This window comes from Dipodomys spectabilis, unplaced genomic scaffold (assembly GCF_019054845.1).
Source record: "Dipodomys spectabilis isolate Male_0828 unplaced genomic scaffold, ASM1905484v1 ptg000054l, whole genome shotgun sequence".
Classification (NCBI taxonomy): Eukaryota; Metazoa; Chordata; class Mammalia; order Rodentia; family Heteromyidae; genus Dipodomys; species Dipodomys spectabilis.
The window spans coordinates 21,118,576-21,140,318 of record NW_024870731.1 but is presented as its reverse complement, the minus strand read 5'-3'; the positions used below and the strand labels follow the sequence as shown (position 1 = coordinate 21,140,318).

The following is a 21,743-nucleotide window of genomic DNA, read 5'->3' as shown; positions in this document are numbered from 1 at the left end:
AGAAATTAATAATCATTTTTAAAGGCAATATCCCCCCATGGAATGTAAAACTTTTACAAGCAAATGAATGCCTAGTTATCTAGTCCCAGCTCTATCACTATCTATTCAGACTTGATCACATCTCTTCCACACTCAAAGTTTTTTTTTTTTTTTTTTTGGTTGTGGGGCCTGAACTCTGGGCTGGGCACTGTCCCTGAGCTCTTCAGCTCAAGGAGCACTCTACCACGTGAGCCACAGGACCACTTCCGGCTTTTTCTGTTTATGTGGTGCTGAGGAATTGAACCCAGGGCCTCATGAATGCAAGGCAAGCACTCTACCACTGAGCTACCTTCCAGCCCAACACACTCAAAGTTTTGTTTTCTCACTTTTAAAATGTGTATAGCATTTTTCTGGTACTGGTTGCCTGGTGATGATCTGAATTTTTGGCTGTTTTTTTTTTTAAAGATACCAAGAAGGCATTGCCCATTTGAGAGGCAATCTGCCTTCCACACAAGATAATTACCGCTGAATCTAAACTTTTGGGGAACCCAAGGTGACTGCAGCATAGAAATAGCTCAGAATAAAGAGAACAGGTACAAAGATGGGAAACTTTTAGTTGATTCACAGGGCTCAGGAAAAGCATCTTTTAGGTTGTCTCTTAGAGTAATACTAACTAATAATTGCCCCAAGGAGTCATTGTGAAGATTCAGTGAGAAAAACAGTGAAGTATATTATATTGCTCTAAGAAATGAAGGAATGAATATTAAATGCTGCTATGATTACTTAAGATTAAGTTATACTTAAGAACCCTTCTCTAGAGTTCTTTGGGAAACTATTCTCTAAGGTCTAATTGAAAGCATATTCAGCTACACTTTCTTTTTTAAAGGAAAAATTGTCACTTTCATTTTTTATAATTTTTAACATATCAGGTTGTATAATTAACATTGAGTTTCTTAGCTCTCTATAAACATTCTGTTGCACAAATAAAACCCATCAGTAATTTTAAAAGCCTAAAACAAGATCCTTATAACTGGAATTAAAATAAACACCTCTTTTCTGTGAAGGATTAAGTTATGGTTTTGATATTGCCTCATATTTTGTCAGAATGATAGATGAGTATTCTCATTGCAGTGATAATTATATTTACTGAATTATTTCAAGTGACATAGCCATTTCTGTACTGGCTTTTGTTCTTTGATATGAAAATGAACCAGCCAGTCTACCTATTAGGCATCCACATCCCCCTCAAGAACCATCAACTGATAAGCCTAATAACCGAAGAAGATTCTGGTTAAAAATCTCCAGCAGACAACGGACAGAGACACCCTGTGGTATGGCAATATTTCAATACTATCTTAGATCTGTATATTATTTGGGGCAATGGAATCTCTCTGCAGGCTGTAAATTTCAAAGGATTATGAACCAATTCATTTAAAATATAAATGTCTGTTCTTTGGGGATTATGGAAATCAAATTTTCTGCAAAAGAATTGCTCTAGAGCCCTAACTGAGATTTTCTGATTAAATTGATAGTACCACAGAAATAAAGGACTCCCTGCTTTACTTTCAAAGGCTGAATAAAGCTTATTTTTTTAGGAAAAAAAGGCCCAAATATGATATAGGATGTTCTTGTCTGCAGATTGCTAAAATTGAACTTTATTATAATTTTTCAGATTTTATTTATGTCTTTTCTTTTTAAATGAAGTTCCCTCTTATTGCCAGTTAACATTTTCAGTCTCTCCCTTTGGATTATTTGCCATAGGATAACAATATGGATTAAAATTTCGGCAACAAGTTAAGCATTAATGTAGGTGCCTATTCTTTTAAATAGTGAATTTGAGGCATGTTTGTGTAGATTTGTATGTATGTGCATTAATCAATCCTGAAGCCAGCCCAAAGGGTATCTTATATACATCTGTTAGCATGATTTCTTAAAAATGTGGGATTCTTGGGTTGGCTGAAATTCAGCCTTCTAAATTTTATACTAGTTTTATAAAAGAGCAAACAGAAAATCTAATATTCAAATAATGTCTGCATTCATTTTCTTAAGGAACTAAAGGAAAGAGCTTGGTTAAAACTCACACTTTGAACTTGGAGAAAGCAAGGGAAGGGGAGACATGGTTCAAAAAGAACTGTACTCATTACCTGATTCATGAAACTGTCACCGTTCCATATATTGCCTCTACAATAACAATTTTTTTGTTGTTGGTCGTGGGGCTTGAACTCTGGGCCTGGGCACTGTTCCTCAGCTCTTCAGCTCAAGACTAGTGCTCTACCACTGGAGCCACAGTGCCACTTCTGGCTTTTTCTGTTTGTGTGGTGCTGAGGAATCAAACCCAAGGCCTCATGCATATGAGGCGAGCACTCTACCACTAAGCCACCTTCCCAGCCCCTTCAATAAAAATTTTTTTAAAACTCATATTTTGTAAGAACTTTAATTTTCAATTACTCTATCATGTGTGGAACAAGAAAGAATAAGGCCCTTTAATATTGTATGAGGTTTGGAATTCCTTTTTATTACATATTGTAGAAGTTAAATCTAAAATGTCCCTGGGAAGATACCAAAGAATTTTAAGGTGAACTTCTTAAAACTTCAAACTGAAAAAAATTAATGAATTATGTATTACTCTCATTTGTATTCAAATAATCAAAATGAAAAGTTTACCAAATTTCTTTCATTCTTCAAAAATTACTTTTTATAAATATCAAAAGAAGTAACTTATTCCAATGAAGATGGTTCTTCGGGAAATAACAAGAATGGAGATGAAGCAGCAGCTACCCTCACCACTGTGACCCAAGAAAAAGCAGAGAAAAAAGGAGTCAATACTCCAGGACCTCAGTCTGCTGATCTCTCAGGTTGGCATCCTAACTGTAATACATTTACACCAAATAGTTCAAATCCAGTCAGTATGAAAAGTCATGATGCAGCCATTGGTTGAAATGGATCATCTTTTGTTAATCTGTTTTTTTTTAAAACTTAATTTTATGAGAGACTTTAATGAATGAAAATATTTTTCTTTTCAAGTTATTAGGCCTAAGTTGTGCCATTCACCATGAAAGTTTAAAACTTTGAAGTCTTCCCATGATACTGTCACAGTCCCCAAAGACTATCTATTGTTGCATTTTTCCATCTTTTTAGAAATTGAGATGGTGGAAGCCAAGAACACTGAGCCCATCAACATATCTTGCCTAGCAGGTGTGTGCTGCTTTTACAAAGGCAAATTGTTTCTGAGCAAGGGAAAAAAGGAAAATAAATGAAAATTGTTTGTAGTTTGTCAGTCTTATTTATGCAATGTTGAAACCTTCATTAAAATGTTAGATGCAATTAGTGTCTCTAGCATAAATCTAACTGTGTAGAGAAACTAATTAGATGTTTAGGTGATCATTCTTGCATTTATCTTGTTTGCTGCAATATTGTGATTACACAGTAATTTACATATTTTCCTAAGAAAACACACCAAATTATTCATTACAATTGATATGGAAATACTTGAAGCAAAAGTACAAATTCCAAAAAAGCTGTGGTAGTAGTGAGATAATTAGTTACTTTGTTGAAAAAAAACCTCCTTTTATTTTGACTTTTTGACAGTTAATAAAACATTTGGCAAAAGGTCATAAATATTGTTTACTTTTCTAATAAGCATTCCCAACAACTTTTCCTCCAACTACCTTCACATATCCATGCTTATAACACAACACATTGGATTTTTTTAACTTTTGCATTTCTGTGCTGTTTACAAAGTGCCTACTGCGTGCCTAACAACATACAAAAGGATTTTCTGTCTAAAATAGAAGTGTTCAGTGAACTTGCTTATTTTACTTGCCCATAGCTACACTGACTCAGGAACTTCTACATAGTCCCTCTGAGAAGATGATTAGAAGATATAGATTCAACCTGCCACTGGTCAAATACCAACAGACTCTTTCTTTGAAAATAGGGGAGTCATACCTTCATCAATTTCCTCTAACTAGTGTATATTTATCACCCAGTGTACAAACTAGTCAAGGTTAATAATGATGTCCTTAGGTTAACAAACAACTCCAAGGCCAGGCATGGTGGTACCCACCAGTAATCCTATCACTAAGGAAGCAGAAACAGGAGGACCTGAAGTTCAAGTGACTATACTGCAGGTTCAAGGCCATTCTGAACCACACAATAAGATCTTGTCTCAACACAAAACAGATGAATTGTGAGATGTTTTGTATTCGTGCCATCAATATTACTTTTATTAGCTCGGTGGTGATGACTTATGCCAATTATTTTAGCTACTCACAATTTGATCACAGCAGGATCACCATTTGAAGCCATCCTGGGCAAGAAAGTCCATGAGACTCTTATCTACAGTTAACCACCAAAAACCCCAAAATGAAAGTGGACCTATGGCTGAAGTGGTAGAGTATCAGCTTTGAGGAAAAAAAAAAAAGCCATGGGACAGTACCCAAGCCCCGGCACTGGCATTGCCCCCCCAAAAATTACTTTCATTAAACTTTTGTGATTTTTTTTTATTTTTCATTTTGCTTTTTGCTTTTGTAGTATAGGGTTTGGAGTTGGGAAGTCTTAGGTGTCTCTTAGTATCTTTTATTGTGATCATAACTACAAGTGTAAATGATCATGTTCTTAGTATGGTTCTAGAAAAGTTGCTTACAAGAATTTTTTGTGTATATGCCAGTACCAGTGTTTGAACTCAGGGACTCTTGCTCTTGCTCAGCTTTTCACTCACAACTGATGCTCTACCACTTGAGCCACATTGTTAATCCAGCATTTGGCAGGTTAATTGGAGATAGAGCTTCAGACTTCTCTTCCTTGAGAATCTCAGATCTCAGCCTCCTGGGATTATAGACATGAGCCACTAGTATCTAGCAGGATTTTTACCATTGAAATAATGCATTGAAAAAGTACATTTCGGGCTAGGAAGGTGGCTTAGTGGTAGAGCGCTTGCCTTGCATGCCTGAGGCCCTGGGTTCGATTCCTCAGCACCACATAAGCAAAAAGAAAAAAGCCAAAAGTGGCGCTGTGGCTCAAGTGGTAGAGCGCTAGCCTTGAGCTGAAGAGCTGAGGGACAGCACCCAGGCCCAGAGTTCAGGCCCCACAACCGGACCCAAAAAAAAAAAAAGAAAGAAAGAAAAAGTACATTTCAAGAAAAATAGAACAAATTGAGAAAATGCTTAATTTTTCCCACTGTCATTTTAAAGAAAAAAATAAGCATGCTTTTTAGTGATATTATAAAGACTATGCTGCAAAATCATTTGGATTGTGATGTTATCATCTATCTTAATATCATATAAAAGATTAAAGTTCTTAATGTTCAATCAAATATCTCAGTAGGCAACATTTTAAAAAAAATATGGAAAAAGATTTTCTATGTCAAAACATTCTCCCACAAACTAAGCATAAAAAGCACATTTTGCCAAGCAGAAGCCACCACTCAGATTAACCATGCTAATATTACTGATATGTCTGTGCAGTTTAGTCTGTGAATTGCCTTATTTCATTCAGGACAATGAAAAGAAATAGACTGTCATCTTCCTCTGGCTTTTCGCTTCCATCATTTGTAATCCAAACAATGACCAGATTCTTTGTTTAAAGAAGCTGGTTAAATACTGGACCCTGTCCTCCTGCAGTAAGAAGATACTAGTAATTCAAAATTTTAAACTCTGGATATTTCACCCCTCTGCAATGTCAAATTAATGAGTTTGTACAATAAAGAACTTGCTGCAAGACAGGTGATAATTAATCCAGACTGAGAAATTTCCTGGCTAGTGTTTCAACTCAAATGGAGAGGATGTGAAAATGAGTTGCCTGTAGCTATGGGCACTGAACTGTGGGTTAAGTGTTTAGCAAACTACAATATGGTGGATAAATTGTCTTCCTTGGCTTCTGTCTTATTTCAGAAATCTGTTTCAACAAGAAATTTGAACCTAACTATCTGCCTAAAATGACAATTCTATGGAACACTACTCTAATTTTTTGTCATCTTCTCCAAATGTCAGATGAGTGGGTATTTCCTGAAAATGATGATCACACTCCCCATTTAGAATCCAGCAGTAAGTCTCAGCTTCTGGATGACGACTCCTGCATCACTCCACACTTGTGGACAAAAGCCATCAAGAACAGTGAACCTGACCAACAGGCAGATGAAACCCAGATGGTTCCAAAGGACATTTTCACATTTTCATCTAGACCTCGATCAGCACCTCATGGGAAGACGCAGAATATGTCCCCAGAGGAATGTTCCTTTATTTTGGATCTAAAGGAGGATAACAGTATGGTGAGGACAGACATCCAATTGGAGGATGATTTCTATGGCGATGACAGCAGCGAAGAGGTACCCTGCTTAAATCACAATTGTTTCATTAGCTCCAGTAAGCACTAAAACTAGTTGAAATGTAAGGGGAGAAATCAAGTGCTATTTATAAAAACGCAGCAGATTGCTGTCAGTCAACAGTTGCATTGGGTTGTTATGGCAATTCTATTGCTGCCTTTTTATTATTAACATCAGTTTCATTTTTGATTATGGGAACTAGCTTTAAGTTTGTTTTTTTTATTTTAATCTTTGTCTCCCAGAATGAAAAATAATCTACAAGTTAGTTATATGTTAGGAGGACCAGTAAAGCACTGTGACACGTTGTTCTAGATCTCTGGGGAAACTGTGTTGCAGTTGCTAAGCATTCTGATTTGACAGTTTTCTGGCTTCCTCATTTCCCTGCCATCTTTCACCTTAGACCTATTAGGATTCATTATTTTCCATATGGTCCTAGAATTTCAAGAGTTGTACCAATTAAAGTTTAGATAATGAATCATGAATTAGTACTGGGACTTGCCTTAGACAAGGTGTTCTGTTTGGAATTACTTAGACTATAAATGTGTGATAAATTAGTAAATCCTTAAAAAGTTTTCTTAAAAGACTTGTTGAAAATCAAACTGAATATAGTTTGAAAATATTTTGTCAAAAACCTAATACATGTGCCAACCTTATCCCCAAGTGAAATGAATTTATGTATGAAATTTCTTCAATCTTATTTTAAATGACTATTTTTAATCATCTTACTCTTAATAATTTACTGAAAATATGTTTAAAAGCAAAATATAAAGTCATTAATAAAAATATATAAATCATTTTATATAGAATTTATAGAAATAATGAGAAAAAGCCATGTTTATGTATGCTTACAAAGCTTTTGAAATAACTCTTAGGAATTCCCTTTGGATGGTATGATGTAGACTAAATGCATAGCTCCTACCCTCAAAGCCAGTTGAGCACATGGTGGGATTATTCAGGCAGAAATTATGGGATTTGCAACTCTTAATGAGTTTCTTCAGCATAGTACGTGGAGTATTATTTTTCACCATATTCTTGCTTCTGAGAATGCTGAAACTAGTAGTAACACCAAACACAGCCCACTGTACGCCCACTTATACATGAATTGGTTTATAAATGTTGCTGGAAAGACTATAAGATTGGATATCTTAGGCATCTATTTGTGTCTTCATCCCAATCATTAGTTCTTCTACAGTGTAAGTTAGCTGATCTAACCAATTAATATCAGACCATTTTATTGATAGGACAAGTTCATCCTCTTCCTATGTACACACAACATCATCTTTTTTACCAAACCCAAATGATTAACTCTAATCATGGCAGGTGGGAAATAATAGTTCTCTGGGAAATGAGAGAAACATGGAGAACTACATTTCAAATAAGACCATGTGGGGAACTTTACTGTCTCATCTATATGTAGAATATGCAACAGAAGCAGCAGTAGAGCTTCATGAGAAAAGGAACAATACCAGATCTAAATAGTTTAGTTTGTTATTCTGTTAACTACTCTAACTGTTAGCTATTCTGTTTCTGATCTCCTTTGGTGTTCATTATGTAGCCAGGTACTTAAAATCAACTACATGAAAACTGAAAACAAATACTTTACCCAAGCATTACCCAAACTCTCACTGCATAGTAGCTTGCTCCCCCTCACCTGTATATCTTGTCTTTTAATGTGACCAGTAGCATTAGCTCCTGCCTGAACTACCTTTAGTGAAAGCCTGTTCAGAGTAGACTCCAGGGAGAGAAGACGAGGAATCTTGCTGTACTATCAAGTTTTAGAGTTCTCTAGAGAGAACAAGATACAAACCAGTATACAAAAATAGAATGAACAAAAATGCTCTACTATATTTAAACAAACTCAATTTGTTATACCTTTCTTTTCTTGATTGGTTTTCTTCATCTTTGGAGTGCAGGGGAAGGGGTCCTTGGGAGGGTTAGTTCATTTATTTTCCTGTAGTAAAATTTCATCTGTCTACTGACTGTACAAATAAGGAAATATTAAATTATGTATTTATATGGTTATTTATTACAATCTGAAGAAAAAAATCTATTTAGTTTATTGAAATGTCCTTACCATTACTTAGATTATTTTGAATGTTATATCATTAGAGTAACATAATTAGAGTTAAGGAGTTAATTTTGGAATGTTACATCATTAGAGTAACATAATTAGAGTTAAAGAAAACATAATGTTATAAATAATGGTGGGCAAATAAGTATAATTAGATTACTTATTGTTCTTGAAGTTTGTAACTTGTAATTAAAAGACTTTTTTCTGATGTTAGACCAGTGAGTATTTTTAAAGGAAATTAAATGCTTTTAGTAGTATTAAAAGTAAGTAAAACGAAATCATGTTATTATGATAGAAGGAAAAAATATATAGTAGTAAAGGCTAATTAAGAGAAGCTTTCAATGATAAACTGTCTTTGTAATTTAAGTTGCTAATAATTCCCATCAGAAATAATAATGTGAAGAGCCTCAAAAGTATGAATTTTTGCATTTTCTCTTATCTTACTTTCTGCTAGCATACATTTTATTTCCCATACTGTGCCACATATAACATGTCTGGTATAATTTTGAAGTTGTGTTTCTCATTTGAAAAACACTTTGCAGAAATATGACAAGTTATAAAATCAAAACTACTGTACAAAATGGATTATCTTAGGAAAGCTATTAAAACTGAGTTTCACATTGTCACAGTATCTAAAAAAAAACAGAAGTGTGCTACTGTTTGGTATTTTGGCATTATCTCCAACATGACTCCCAATATATGCACCTGATTTGAAATTTGAATTATCAATCAATTTAATTTTTTCCTAGAAATACAGTACTGTCATCTTTTTTCCAAAAGCTCTTGTATTACATACAAGAAAATATTGGCAAGGCCATGCAATTTGTCTTGTGTAACAGTCCAGTTAAAACACTCATATGTGAACACAATTATGTGGGCTGACTACCTATCACATTCAAATTAGCTAGAAAGCTTACATATCTTTCTGCATCTAGTCTACCAAGGACAAATACACAAAGAACAGATTAAAAGGCCTTTGTTAGTCCTCTCCTAGTGGTGGGGTTTTCAAGTTTTGGTTTTTTTTTTAGCACTCAATAGTTTTCATTTTATTTTATTTCATTTTGTATATTTTTTCCTAATGAAACTGTATTTCTGGATTAAGTTATAATCTACTCACCTTTCCATACTCAACTAATTATTTTGCATTGCTCTATTACACACCTGTATACAGAAAATAGGAAGGATATTTAGTCAAAATGTGGTTGCTTATATTTTGGGGTAGCCTTTACAAAGTTAAATGCTATCTTATGTTTTGGAAAAGATAGAAGTGTTTTTAATATATTGTCTTGCATTTTTATTCCTGAATTTTACAAATTACAAATATAAATCCACTACATAAATATATTATTTATTTTGTATGAGTCATCCTTTTAGGCTGTTCACATCTACACGTCTTTATAGTAATAAAGCTCTTCTATGAAAACAAGGCCTAACTTTCTACGATTTGGCTGTGCCTTATTATAGGCAGGTGAGAAAGATTAAAAAAATCTAGTCTAGCTCTCTCTTTCCCGGCTTTCTTTCCCAGCTCTCCCAGCTCTCTTTTCCAGGCCTTTCCCCACCGTGTGGAGAACCAAGATGGCCTGGTGCCAGCCAGATCGATGAATAAACCTACCCCTTACCTGAAAAAAAAAATCTAGTCTATCTAGAAACTAACATTCTATCTCTTTTTGCTAAAAGATATCTTGCTGATGTTGGCTGTGGACAAGAATTTTTGCAAGAAATCTTTAAATGTTCTCAGTTAAAAGAGCACAAAACTAACTTCTTGAGAAATGGACTTCATCTTGAGCATCCCATCATCTTCTCCAAATATTCATATTTCCACCCTATACAAATCCTGTTTTGTCTCATTTCTCTGTTCAGTATTGGTTACAGGTAAAGATGTTTACAAAATGCACTTTCTCTAATATCAAGCATCATACAAGTTAATTCTTTACAACTGCCAATCCTTTATTTCATTTTATTTACTTACAAGCTAACAAAAACACATTATAAGATAGTTCTATCATTTTGTCACCTAAAGAAAATTATTCCTTTCACAGTTTCCTGTAACATCTCCTAAATAGAAGTACTTCTTGAAGATAGTTGTTATGTAGACATTTAAATTACATTGATATACATTTGAATGGTCAGTCTTTACCACCAAAGAAAAATTAAGTTTTTATTATTCTATGATTGTCTTTAGTCATAATTTATACAAATAACTGTCCTCTTTAATCTTCATCTGCTCTAGCTCTTGTTGCTTGCTAGTGTCCAAATAAAGGGTGTTGTCAATTGTCATTGGACACAAGTAAAAACTGGTTTTTTACAAATTCTAAACTGCAATCAGAAGTTATGTTTGGAATAGTATAGGTGTATTTTAATATAGAACTTTTAAGAATGTCATAGAAGACTTTTTCATGGTGGACTGAATTAAAATTGTATTTGAAATATAAATAAATATGATCATCCTCTCTCACAAAGGCTGATACAGTCTTCTATCTTGACTCATACAGCATTAAAGTGCCGTTACAAAGAGCTTGGGTCCCATCTGCTCCAAGTAGGTGGTCCTCAAGAGTCATTAAAATTATCTTTTCAAAATTACAACTCAGCAAGAGCAATCATTTTGTACATCCAGAAATGAGTGTCCAAATGCCCATCTGCATGTCCTTCTAAGAAAGAGAGTTCATTAGAGGAAGTGCGTGCTCCTTGGGGAAATCATTCTCATCTTGAGCATACATATGCTGTGCTACGGTTAATCAGGCAAGCTCTATTGATGTTCCTGGCACTGGGGCATGATTGAATATTTAGCAAACAAATGTTTCTGTGCCCAGAAGACAAATGGTTCAAGAGATTTGGGATTTTTTAAAAAAGATACATTAAGTTAAATCAAAAGCATTTTGCATTTGTTCTTCTGAGACACAGATGAGCAGATGATTGGAATGTGAAAATGGCAAGACAACTTCTTTGCTACTCTGACAAATGACATTCAATTGCTGTACAGGTTTTCAGTAACTAAATGATAAAGCAAAAGGGGGAAAATAGTGATTTTTCAATCAGATCATAGTAAGCTAACTTCTCATGCATGTAACAAATGTGTATAATTTGTCTAGAAAGAAATTAATCCAAAAGCATGTTGAGCCCAAATAAATTACATGTGTGATATCAATAGACAACATGTATGCCTTTTAAAAGACGCAAAGACATTGCTAAAGTAAAGAATAAGGTGTTGCCAGTGCTCAACCCTTAATTATATCATAAAACTTTTTATTTCCCACTCCCTGTCTTAAATAAAAGCTAACCCATCTAAAGTCAAAATATTAGTTAAATATAGACATTCTTACCTTTCTCAGTAATCACAGTTACTCTTTCTGGATTGGAAATTATCCAGTCAGTGGTCGTAGAGAAGCCAAGGCACACACATCTTTGGTCCCTGTGCAGATTCCCCAGTTGCTTGTCCTTTCTATATACTTAAAATAGTATGGAAATATATTACCATGGAAAAATGCTCACTGAAATATCCAAGTACAGCCGTCCTCTCAGCTGATCTCCAAACAGGATATAGCTTAAGAAAAATGTGAAGTGAATGACTATGTAGATACTTGGGGAGCATTTCCAGGGACACAGTGACAAACAGAAACATTTTCACCCAAGTAAATAACTGGAAGTAAGAATGCACCATAGGTGGAAAAATAGACTTCTAACAAATTGTTTTTTATGGACTTTCCTAAATGATATAGCAAAACACCTATTTTTCCACATCTCCTCAGAATTTCTCCAAAAGGATATTTGAAACCTTTAAAATTGAAAAGCTTTTATCCCTTTCTGCTTTATGATAGTATTATCTTTGTCAGTATCTTCTCTGCCCTTCAGCTTTTTAAGATAAATTTTAATGATATAGGAAACCATAAAAATTACACATATTAATGGGATAATGTTTCCATACATGCATATGTTGTTTGTTTATCAGACAAAGCATATGTGCTCAAGCTGTTATCATTCTTTATGGTGAAACTTTTAATAATGTTTTCTCTTAGTTTTTTGAAATTTACAGTAAACTATTATGATCTGTAGTTACCCTTTATTGCAACAGCACACCGGATTCTTGCTGTTGTCTATCTGTAACTTAGTACCCTTGAACTGTGCATGTCCTTTTTGCCTTTGTCTCTTCTGTTGTGCCTGCAATATGCCATGCACATAGCAGGAGCCTAATAAATATGTATTGAATAAATGTTTACTGCTCCTAAGTCCCACTTGTGTCATATACTAAATATATTTTTGAAATGCTGGGGATAGAACCTAGAGCTTTGTGCATACTAGACAAGCACTCTACTGCTGTGCTACATCCCTAGCCTAATTTTTATTATGAAAATGAAGTAGAGGTTTTTTTGATCACAGAAATCCCACTGCTAGTTGCTTATAACATTACAGAAAATATAACAAACTGAAGAAGAGATAGCACTGTCCCACAGTCAAAATCAATTTTAAAAGTATTTCTACTAGTTCTACCAATCCTTTCTTACAGCTAAAGTTTAGCGGATGCTTGCTGCACTTTCTGTTTACCCCAGTTGTGGAGGTGGGAGGGAAGGGATGGTGGGGGAAAACAAAGGAGGCGGCAACAATGCTTGATAAGAAATGTACTCATTACCTTGCTCATGTAACTAACCCCTCTGTTCAGTAGTTTCACAATAAAAAAAAAACTTATTTAAAAAAAAGATTAACCTTTGATTCTTTTAGTACCTTTGTGGAAAAGAAATCGCAAGAATCACTTCTACTTATTCCCTAGTGATTTCTACTGGGCATTATGTGTCTTTGACAGTCTTTCTGATTTCCTGCCATAACTATGTGAACATCCTCAGGTGCCCAGAATGGTAAAGGATGAGCTTGCTCTGTAAGCAGCTTACAAAAGAAAGAATTGTCCTGTATCTGCAGCCTACAACCATCTTGCCACTATTGCAGTGACAGATATATTCATATCCAATCATCCTAAATAAGTAGAGTTAGATCCTTAGATGCCATATAAGAGAATTATAGAGTTATTAAGTGTGACATTCCCTGTCTTTGATGTACCCAGTTGAATGCTCAAATCAGTCTGGCTGTGCCATCATCATTTCCTAACATTCCTAATGGCACTGCCTTCATCTCCTAGTTTGCCTCCCTTTCTCCTGTCTCTTCAGACTATCAGGATATGCATAGAAAAAAGCCACCAACCCCTGCCCATGCTATCCACTTTGTGTCATTTTGGCATTCTCCTGTGTCATTATGGAGTTCTTACATGAGAACTCCTCATCTTCCATATACTCCCCAGATAATAGGGTTATGTACCAGTATACCATTATATCTCCACATCTGCAGCGATTAGTGCTTGCAAGAGTTGGCCCATTATAAGAAAGGCAGAACATGACCTCCTCCAATTAAGAGCTCTGATCATATCAATCTCTCCTTTATCCTATGCTCAACCTAGAGCAGACTCTCACCTTTACTTTACTTTTCTTCTGAAGGCATGATGATTTTGTTGAGCATGTCTGAGGGGCAGACATTCAGTAAGATGCTCACAGTCCAATCATTCATCCAACAATCTTGTTTTAAAATGCCAGACCTTGGTCATAAATGATTTAGTTCTGTATGGTTTTAAATGGAGGTTAGAGGAAAAGCTTACTAAAATTGAATGTTAACATATACCCTCTCAGACAGCAAACATTGTTTTAAAAATATACTCTGCTTTTATCACTTCTACTCTGACCTAGGTTTATCATTTAATACTCAGTTCTTTTCTTTTTAAGTAAGTGAAACTGAAAACAATCTACCATAAGTACACACAATGGTCACAAAGTTATTCTTTTAACATATTAGTGTACAGCATAAAAATTATGACATAAAATATATAATTTTATGCAGGAGAATACCATATTTCTCTTTTCTATTATTTACTTTCAAGGAGAATTTTATGTAATTCCTCCTTTCTCAGATCTTAAAATATTTAACTTAGATTTCCTACTGGTAATCACAGAACTGTATACTTATGAAAAACAATTTTATCTTTCATTTCAGCTTGCCAAGCAATTGTATTTAAGAGGAGGATCATATTTCATAGAAAAAATACACTTTCTGAATTTGTATAATTACTTTCTAAATATACTTTCTAAATTTCTATAATCATGATTTTTATGCTAGAAAAATACTTATAAAACATGTTTCATTGTCTTTTGCTCTTAAACTGCCTGACAATAATGCTAGTCTACTTGAGTTTAGAATATCATTTCCTCCTGTAAATAAGCTAAGTGCTTAAAATTATAGTTCTTTCTCTTCTCATAGAGTTAGCCAATCAGGAAGTCAAAGTATGTGATTCTTTGATGCTTTAGATAACTTCCTATGGATCTTATTTTAGAACTTTTTTGGAATGAATATGAGTAACTATTTCTCAAATGTTCTCTTGTTACTAGGGATTTTTTAAAAAGTATAATGCTCTATCCAGACCAGACAGCAGGGTATCTCAGCAAATGATTATTTTCTATCGCCTAGTTGAACCATTATTTTTAGTTGTTCATATTTTTCTTTACAGATTAAAGTAAAATATATGTATATTTTGTCTCATTCACCAAATTTTTAATGAACTTGTTTGTACTCAATATCTTATTCACTATGTATGATGGTCAAATTGTTTTTCATTCTGTTCCCTAATGCAGGATAACCATAGTATCCAGGGTTCTTCAGACCCAATGACTCAGGGTAAACTCGCTCAACAGTAGAGAATATGGGGGGGAAAGTTGCAGTGTGGACAAAATAGACAATATCTAGGAAATGCCTTTACACAAAGACAGAATTCCTTAGTGAAGTAAATAGAAATGACTTTTCAAATGATGTATTATTCAGGTTGTTCTAGAAGAACAGACCTGTACCATGTATATGTAAGGAGATTTATTAAATTGGCTTACATGATCACCAGCTGGATAGTCCCACAATGGCTATCTGTGTGTTGTGGAGCTAGGGAAAGAAGTAGCTCATTCAAAAAACTGAAAGCCTCAGAAGGGGAACCAATGATGTCAGCCCCATTCCTAGCCTGAAGGCCTGGACGCTGCCTAGAGAGGCCCTGGAGAAATTCCACATTGAAAGGATTAAGAATCTAGGGTCTGATGTCCATAGGTTATGACAACAGTAAAAGAGTGCCAGCCTCCTACTTCTGCTTTTTGTTCCACTATACCTGTAGACTACTGGGCAGTGCTTCCTCTATTCATTTGGGGTCTTCTTACTCAGTCATTGACCTACATGTCTTATCCTCTCTGGAAGAATCCTCACAGATGTGCTCACAAGTGTGATCTACCAAGTTGCTAGGCATTTCCCAATCCAATCAACTTGACAAGTAACATGATTCATCACAAATGAGTTGTTGCCCCAACTCCAGGCCTTTCTACCCCAGTAAAAAGAGCAGCTCCTCTCAGAAAATTCCAGATTCCCTTATCAAAGCAAGGGCTCCTACCAGCTCATCAAGTGACAACTTCAGAAAACCCTCTAAAAGAAATTTAGGGATAGGCTTGGAAGGTGGCTCAGTGGTAGAGTGCTTGCCTTGCATGCATGAGGGCCTGGGATCGATTCCTCAGCACCACATAAGCAGAAAAAGGTGGAAGTGGCACTGTGGCTCAAGTGGTTGAGCACTAGCCTTGAGCTGAAGAGCTGAGAGACAGTCCTCAAGCCGAGTTCAGCCCCCATGACCAACAAAGAAAAAAAAGAAAGAAATCTAGGGGTAAGGAGGACTGGAGTTGGACCCCTGAAGTATCTCTAGGTGGCTTTTCTGTCATTCACATATGTGGGCAATACTTCCTACTGATCTTCTGCACCTTGTACCCATTTATTTTTCATCACTTAGATGATCAGTAATGTATTTTCCTTCTCATTCAGAAGTGTTTTAGTTCAGTAATAGCAGCTGTTAAAGAGTATATTTCACATCCCAAGGATAATGGAATGCCTCCTGTTTTTAATGAGAAAGATAATTATGTAGTTTTCATCATAATAGTTATTTTTTATTTCCCAGTTACTTCCCATAATTTTAGTTATCACTGCTTGCAAATTATAAATGAAGATCTTTTTTTGAGCCAAAAGCTTGCCAGTAAAATTGACAGATTTTCAATAACAATCTACATTAGGAGCCATAAAAACATCATTATTCTATTCACTTTTCTAGTCTCTGTGCAGCAGTTCCCCCAAATAATAAATGATATAAATGAAGGTTAACAGTAAAGCAGTGTCATAGAATAAATCCCTAGGGTAGTTTGATGTCTGCATTCATGTCCATCAGATTGATTTTTTTTCTGCATTAGTACTTTCTTCATTCAGCTCCCATAAGCTTCTCTTGGAAAATACGGAACAAATGAGGTAATGCAGAACAAATGACACTTACATTGCACTTTTTTAGACATAAAAGACTTTATGTGTCATAGCCAAAACATTCTATATATGTGTTATAATGTAAAGCTTTGATTCAGTCACATAAAATATAAGTACTTAGCAGGGCACTGATGACTCATGCCTGTAATCCTAGCTACTAAAGTGGGTGAGATCTGAGAATCACCAGCAGCTAGTTCCATGAAACTTATCTCCAATTCATAAGCAAAAGGCCAGAAATGGAGTTATGGCTCAAGTGGTAAAACACCATTCTCGAGTGAAAAAGCTAAGTGAAATCACAAGGCCTAAGTTCAAGCCCCAGTACTGTCACACAAAAATTATAGAAGTTACTTTAAAAATAACGTAGATTGTTACCTAGCACAGATAATGGCCATATACACCCTTGTAGATAAAATAGTAATAGTTAATATTTCCTGAATGTTTAAGTCATTGTATCACATTTTTTTCATGAAGAATTTTAATTGTCACAAAAACTCTGAGTAATAGACACTTTAAATGCTCCTCTTTTGTTTTTAGATAAGGGAACTGAGGCTTAATATGTTGCACAGCTTCTTCAAGAACCATAACTGCTGCTTAGTTGACAAGGCACCACTTGAATCTAGCTTGTGTGATTCTAAAACCACTACTGATAGGCAATACACTAATGTGTAAACGTGTATTATGAAAGTGGTGGGCTCTCTTCAAGAACTATCCAAATAGAAAACTGATATATGTGTTCCTTTTTTGATTGTGTACAAGAATTACATAAGGAGGCTTCCTTTGTGGTATTTCCATAAACTCATCCTCTCCTTTGCTCTTATTCTTCCTGTTTTTTCTTAAACCATTTCCAGTAGCTTTCATTGTTCTACTTATACACATTCATATAAAGTACTTTGACCAGTTTTCATCCCTATATGGCCTCTCTGTTCTTCCTTCCTCCTCCTGCTAGTTTCTATTCCCCAACAGAACCTGTTTTACTTTCTTGCCACTCATTTTATTCATCATTTTTAATGTATATTAATTGTACAAAGGGGTCTCACCATTGTATTTTATACTTTAGTCAGATTGACCTCCTCTATATGTTCCTTCTTTCATCATCCATCCCCATGCCCTTATGTACAACTTTCAGTGAAATTCCTATGTCATCTATATACATAGACACAACGTATTTCACTATTATCCATCCTCTGTTTTTGTGCCAGTACAATGCGCTATTCTGTATCCTCTAGCATTGCTTTCTCCTCAGAATTACTTTTGTTATTAGGGGCATTTTATGTGTTGGTTATACTAGTAGCTAGTAAACTAATGAGCTAGCCTTATAAACTAGTCTACAATATTACATCACTTAACTAAAGCCAATACCAGGTGCCAAGAACAGAACTAACGGGAGTCTTTTAGGAAGTGACCTGATCAGTTTTTCCCCAAAATTTTTATACTACCACCATTATGAGAGTCTATTATCCTTAATATCCAGAAAGTTGTTTATTTTCTATCTTCTTATTTTTCTATAAAAATAGAACTAGAGCTCACACAAAATAATAACAAGCTTGGAAAATGTGAACACGGATGAGCTGGAAGTACCTGGCTACTTAACAAAGAACATCATCTAAAACATAATGTTCTGCATAAAACAAGTACTGAAAAAAAACTAAAGTTTGGACAGAAAACTAGGAAGTTTCTCCCACTTCATTTTCTTCATTAATGAGTCTCTTATGTTAACAGTTTCCAGAACATTTTGATTGTTTCAGAAGACATTTTTATAGTTGCTCATTGTAAATTACAAAACTTAAGCCCAACATATCTTGCAGCAACCCTGTAATAAACTGCTATTCCATTTTATAGCTGAGGAGATGGAGTCGGAGCAACAGTTTCCAAAGAATGCCAAGGACAAGAGCTTTTTCTTTGGTGAGGAATAAGGGCACATATGCACTGCTTCCCTTTTGTGCAGAAAAGTGTGGCTTACCTGTCAAAACTCAGACTAATATGATTTTATCTGTAACAACCCACATATTAGCCATGATCTGCAGTCACATTTGCAAATTTGACCGTCTTTATTTCACAGGATATAAAATTATTGAAGGGATGAAGCAATCCCACCTAATTTCAAAGTAAAATCACAAGAATAGAGTGTTCTTCCATAAAGACATTTTTTAAAAATTTCATGTTCATAGTGAACAGATTCTGATGCTCAGTACTTCATTTACTTAGTGTCTGAAGCTAAGAATCTGGGGAAATGAGCTTCTTCAAAGAATGTTGTGAGCTACTAACTACAAGGGGAATGCCTCAAATCCCAGACAGTGATAGGGATGATTTTTAAACTATTTTATTGACATTATTTTTACATAACATAAAATTCATCACTTTTATAATATACAGTTCACAGGTGTTTAATATATTCACAGAATTGTGCAACTATCATCATTATCTAACTTTTAGATTTTTTTATCCCAAAAGAAACACAATACCCAAATATCAGTCACTACCCCAGACTCCTGGCAATCACCAAATCTACTTTTTGTCTCTAAATCTAAATGAAATCATACAATATTTAGCCTTATGTGTCCAACTTCTTTTACTTAATAATCTTTTGAAAGTCCAGGCATATTGTAGTACTTGATTCCTTTTCCTGCCCAAATACATTATATTAGATATGTCATGTTTCTTGATTACTTGATGAATATTTGGATTGCTTCTACTTTGAGACTATTATGAATGAAACTAGATTAGCTAGTATTTATGTGAACATGTTTTCAGTGCTCTTGAATATATACTTAGAAGAATTGCTAAGGTTGTATGAAACTCTACTTTTAATTTTTAAGAAACTATCTTTCAATGTGACTGTACCATTTTACATTCCCACCAGCAATGTATGGGATCCCAATTTCTGCCTTTTGCACTTAAGCCATTCTAGTGTGCATGAAGCAGCATCTCACTGTGATTTTGAGTTTCATTTCTCCAACAGATGGTGTTGAGCATCGCATCATGTTCTTGTTGGACATTTGTGTATCTCTTTTAGATTAATGCCTACTAAATGCTTTTTCTTTTTTGACTAGATCACCTTTATTTATTTGTAAGAGTTCCTACTACAGTTTAGATGAAAATTTCTTATCAGATAAATGATTTCCAAATAATTTATTTTCTATAGGCTGTCTTTGTGGTGTCCTTTGAAGCACAAATGTTTTAAGGTTTGATGAAGACAAGTTTATTTTTTCTTCCTTTGCTGTGCATTGTATTATATCTGACAAGTTATTGCCTAATCCAGTTACACAAAGATTTACTTCTGCGTTTTTCTAAGTCTTATATTTTTAACTCTTATATTTGGTTCTGTGATCTATATCAAGTCAATTTTTGTGTATGGTATGAGGTAGTTATCTGCCAACATCTTTTTTGTTAATGGATATCCAGTTGTCCCAGCACCATTTGGAGAGAGGGAAGCTGATCTTTCCCCCATTAATTGATCAGATGTGTAAAAGAGTTGTTGTTGTTTTTTTAATCTGCTTTCTTGTCAGAATATCCTATCTTGATATCTGTAACTCTGTAATAAGCTTTGAAATCAAGAAGTGCAAATTCTACAACTTTGTTCTGCCTTTTTCCCATGTTTTTGATATACTGAGTCCTTTATATCTTATATAAATTTACAGATTAGTCGTCTAGAAAAACAGAAAAGAAAAAGAAGCACAGCTACAGTTTTAGCAGGGATTTGCCATGGTTTTGATAAACATGTCCCCCAAAAAAATATCTGCGTTAAAGTCTTGGCGCCTAGGTAGGGCTGTTGGAATGTGCTGTGGACTTTTAAGAAGTTAGAGCCTTTTGGAAGGTCCTTAGGTCATTGGGAGTATGCCCTCACAGAGGATCGGGTGGCCCCAGCCCCTTCCTCTTTCTCCTCTCACTTCCTGGCCCATGATGTAAATAGTTGTGTTTTTTAACTTTATTTTATTTTATTTTATTAAGATGTTGTACAGAGGGGTTACAGTTACATGAGTAAGGCAATGAGTACATTACTTGTTGATCATTGTTACCCCTTCCCTTCCTTGTTGTCTTACTATCCTTTCCCTCCCCCAGCTCACACACTCCTATCCCCACTCCCACACTTCGCTGCCTGAAGTTGTAAAGTGCATTTCCAATATACTGTCCTGTGGGTCTTTGTTGCAAAGAGTTATCCTGTGTCCATATTTCAGCATTTAGTTATTCCCCTTCCCCTCCCCAGATTAGAAATATGTATATACAAGCTGCAGGGTATCAAAATCGAACACAGTGACAACAGGGGATATGCTATAAGGGGAGAAAACATACAAAGGAAACAACAGAAAAAAAAATACATGGTACATTTAAAATAATAACAATAAAGACAGACCTCTTGTGTCCATATCTTAGGGTTCATTTCACTTAGCATCATCTTTTTTTTTTTTTTTTTTTGTCAGTCATGGAGCTTGATCTCTCAGCCTGAGCACTGTCCCTCAGCTCTTCAGCTCAAGGCTAGCACTCTACCACATGAGCTACAGCACCACTTCCAGTTTTTCTGGTGGTTTATTGGAGATAAGAGTGTCACGGGCTTTCCTGCCCAGGCTGGATTTGAACCTCGCTTCTCAGATCTCAGCCTCCTGAGTAGCTAGGATTACAGGCATGAGCCACAGTCGCCTGGCCTTAACATCATCTTTTTTTTTTTTTGGGGGGGGGGGGGGGGGGAGAGGTCCGGTCGTGAGGCCTGAACTCTGGGCCTGGGCGCTGTCCCTCAGCTCTTCAGCTCAAGGCTAGCGCTCTACCACTTGAGCCACAGCGCCACTTCCGGCTTTTTTCTTTTTGCTTATGTGGTGCTGAGGAATCGAACCCAGGGCTTCATGCATGCAAGGCAAGCACTCTACCACTGAGCCACCTTCCCAGCCCCTTAGTATCATCTTATATGGTCATTTGTATGTGGTTTTTGATCTTTTGAGCTCATCTGATAAGATTATTCTATATGTATGCAGAAGACTGTATGATGTAGTTTTGTTCCTCCCTGAGCTACTTGCTATCTGC

At 35.3% G+C, this 21,743-nt stretch overlaps 1 protein-coding gene across 1 annotated transcript in view; it reads left to right on the top strand.

The window, feature by feature from the left end:
- Nucleotides 1-21,743, top strand: part of Cfap20dc (CFAP20 domain containing) — a 208,415-nt gene that overhangs the window by 123,465 nt on the left and 63,207 nt on the right. The window contains exons 10-12 of the mRNA XM_042680019.1: nt 1,194-1,310; nt 2,691-2,834; nt 5,970-6,304. Coding sequence (XP_042535953.1) covers nt 1,194-1,310; nt 2,691-2,834; nt 5,970-6,304 — 596 coding nt within the window. The remainder of the gene's footprint in view (nt 1-1,193; nt 1,311-2,690; nt 2,835-5,969; nt 6,305-21,743) is intronic.